Below are 2,015 nucleotides of genomic sequence, written 5' to 3'. Positions count from 1 at the left end.
AGGAATTGTTTTGACATGAATTGTCCATGAGGAATTAAAACAAAGAAGTCAATGAGCAATTAATATTATTTTAAATTTAATGCAGACATTCCATATAAAAATATCACACGTGGTGTGGCGCAGCATGGATTTCTGTTTGCCTCTGTGAGCATCTCTGAGGGCAATGTAAAGGGGGCAAGAAGAGAGGTCCTGCAGGTTGCCAGATAAAGGAATGCAGGTGAGAGGAACTATTTCTGTGCTAAATAATGTGGGGAATTTGGAGGGTCATGAGGTTTTTGAGCCTTGCCCTTTGCAAGCCACAGACTCAAGATTTGGAGTGTTGGTTTTCCCTCTTCTCTCCAATTCTGTGCGTAGCTTTAAATGGCATCAACTGACATAGCTTTTCCCAGTCCCTTTCCCATCCCTGCCAGGGATTAAGGTGCTAATCTGGGCTAAAATTACTCTTTTCCAAACATCCACTCCCTGATTTAGCAGCCTTATTTCCCACACTGTCCCAGGGAAAGGTGTCTGTGTGTTCAGAGAGCGGGAACAGCAACCGCCGGGTTTTGCAGGACGTCACCTCCTGGGTGTTCTAGAAAACATCCTGCAGGGCTGATCAGGAGGGGACACGGACACGAACAAAATGGCAAAACAAACCAACACAATTACTAGTCTGGGATAAAAATTGCATGGAAAACACATAAATATCAACATATAAATAGTACATTTTGTTTGCAGTAATGAGATTTAACAACACTGTGCATTGGCATTGAGCCAGCTCAGCCAAGTGTTGAATTTATTCTCTGACAGATTGTTTTTAAGTCCGTAACTCACTGGTGTGCCCAGCGTGCAAGTTGGCCCAGTCCCTGATCGCCGGGACTCACAGGTTAATTGTTTCAAGCAACAGTAACAACGTGGATCTCCTTGTCACAGGAGGTGGGAGAGTCCTTCCTGCACCTGTGGAATTTAGGACTGCAACAAAGCAGCATAGACATGAGCAACCCCAAAGTAAGCAGGAGACAAATTACCCATTTCACCTTCCCCGAGTACATAAAGGGGAGGATGAGTATGGTGAGGATCACCCCAAGCAGCAGGAGCAGCACGAGTCTCTGCACAACCAGGCTGGTGTGTGCTGGGCTGTTCTCCTCTGTGTTTAAAATGTCTTGGCTGCTCTGAGTCCAGCTATTGCCGTCCAGCCCCATGGCATAGATGTACACCTCAGGGTTTGAATCAAGGTTCTCCAAGCGTTCCAGGACGTCTTCTTTATTCTGGAGCGTGCGGATGAGCCCTCCTGACACGAAGGTGGGCTTTCTGCAGAGAGGGCAGGTGATTATCCAGGTGTTCTCCTCTTTCCTGAGGATCAGCTTGAGGCAGATTGCGCAGAAGGTGTGCTGGCAGTCCAGGAGCTTTGGGACTCTGTAGATGCTGTACTTGTTGAAGCAGATCATGCAGTCCATATCCAGGGTGGCTGTGTCTGGGCACTGGTGGTTCAGTTCCAACGTGCTCATTTCAGGAGAGTTTGTGTTTGTTAGTACAGCAAGTGGTCCCAGGTTTGGAGAGTCTCGTTCCAAAACTGCTGGTTTAAAGGCAGCAGGACTGTCTCTCTCTGCTCCTGAAGGTCTCTCCATTTCTTCAGTACACTCTTCAGTGAATGCCACTCTCTTCTTGTGTTTTGAGTCTTGTGTTATGGATCCTGCTCTGCTGATTTCTGCAGCACCTCCCGCCACGGGCATGGGACCGTCTGCCTCAGCCTGCAGTACTCCAGGAGCTGACGATCTGTTTTCCTTGTTTGACTGGTCAGTGGATTTCTCCATGGAGATAAACCTCAGTGCAGCTTGTCTCCCCTTAGCTGAAGGATTTCCTGAGTCTCTGGCTCCTTTTATGTGTTGCTGTGTATTCCTGGTTGATTAATGAGAGCCTTAAGCGAGTCTGTGCTCTTACAATACGATGTTTTTATGACATGGGGACCAGAGTTAATGATTGACTTCCCAGCCAAGACAGTTTACGACGACTGATAATATCAGTGGGCAATTCCT

The 2,015-nt window shown here is 47.3% G+C and overlaps 1 protein-coding gene across 1 annotated transcript; it reads right to left on the bottom strand.

Annotated features, from left to right (window-relative positions):
- Window positions 1-734: 734 nt before the first annotated feature.
- RNF186 (ring finger protein 186) lies at window positions 735-1,793 on the bottom strand. The gene has a single exon (XM_066203224.1). The coding sequence runs from the start codon at window positions 1,791-1,793 to the stop codon at window positions 876-878; it is 918 nt and encodes a 305-aa protein (XP_066059321.1). The 3' UTR covers window positions 735-875.
- Between the last annotated feature and the right edge of the window lie 222 nt (window positions 1,794-2,015).

Source organism: Chamaea fasciata, unplaced genomic scaffold, assembly GCF_029207755.1.
Source record: "Chamaea fasciata isolate MVZ Bird 193981 ecotype frontalis unplaced genomic scaffold, bChaFas1.0.hap1 SCAF_23, whole genome shotgun sequence".
NCBI lineage: Eukaryota > Metazoa > Chordata > Aves > Passeriformes > Sylviidae > Chamaea > Chamaea fasciata.
This window is presented reverse-complemented; position numbering and strand designations above follow the sequence as displayed.

What these genes read in the sequence shown, in the direction of transcription:
- RNF186 (XM_066203224.1), bottom strand. Translation starts at nt 1,793, where the DNA reads ATGGAGAAATCCACTGACCAGTCAAACAAGGAAAACAGATCGTCAGCT.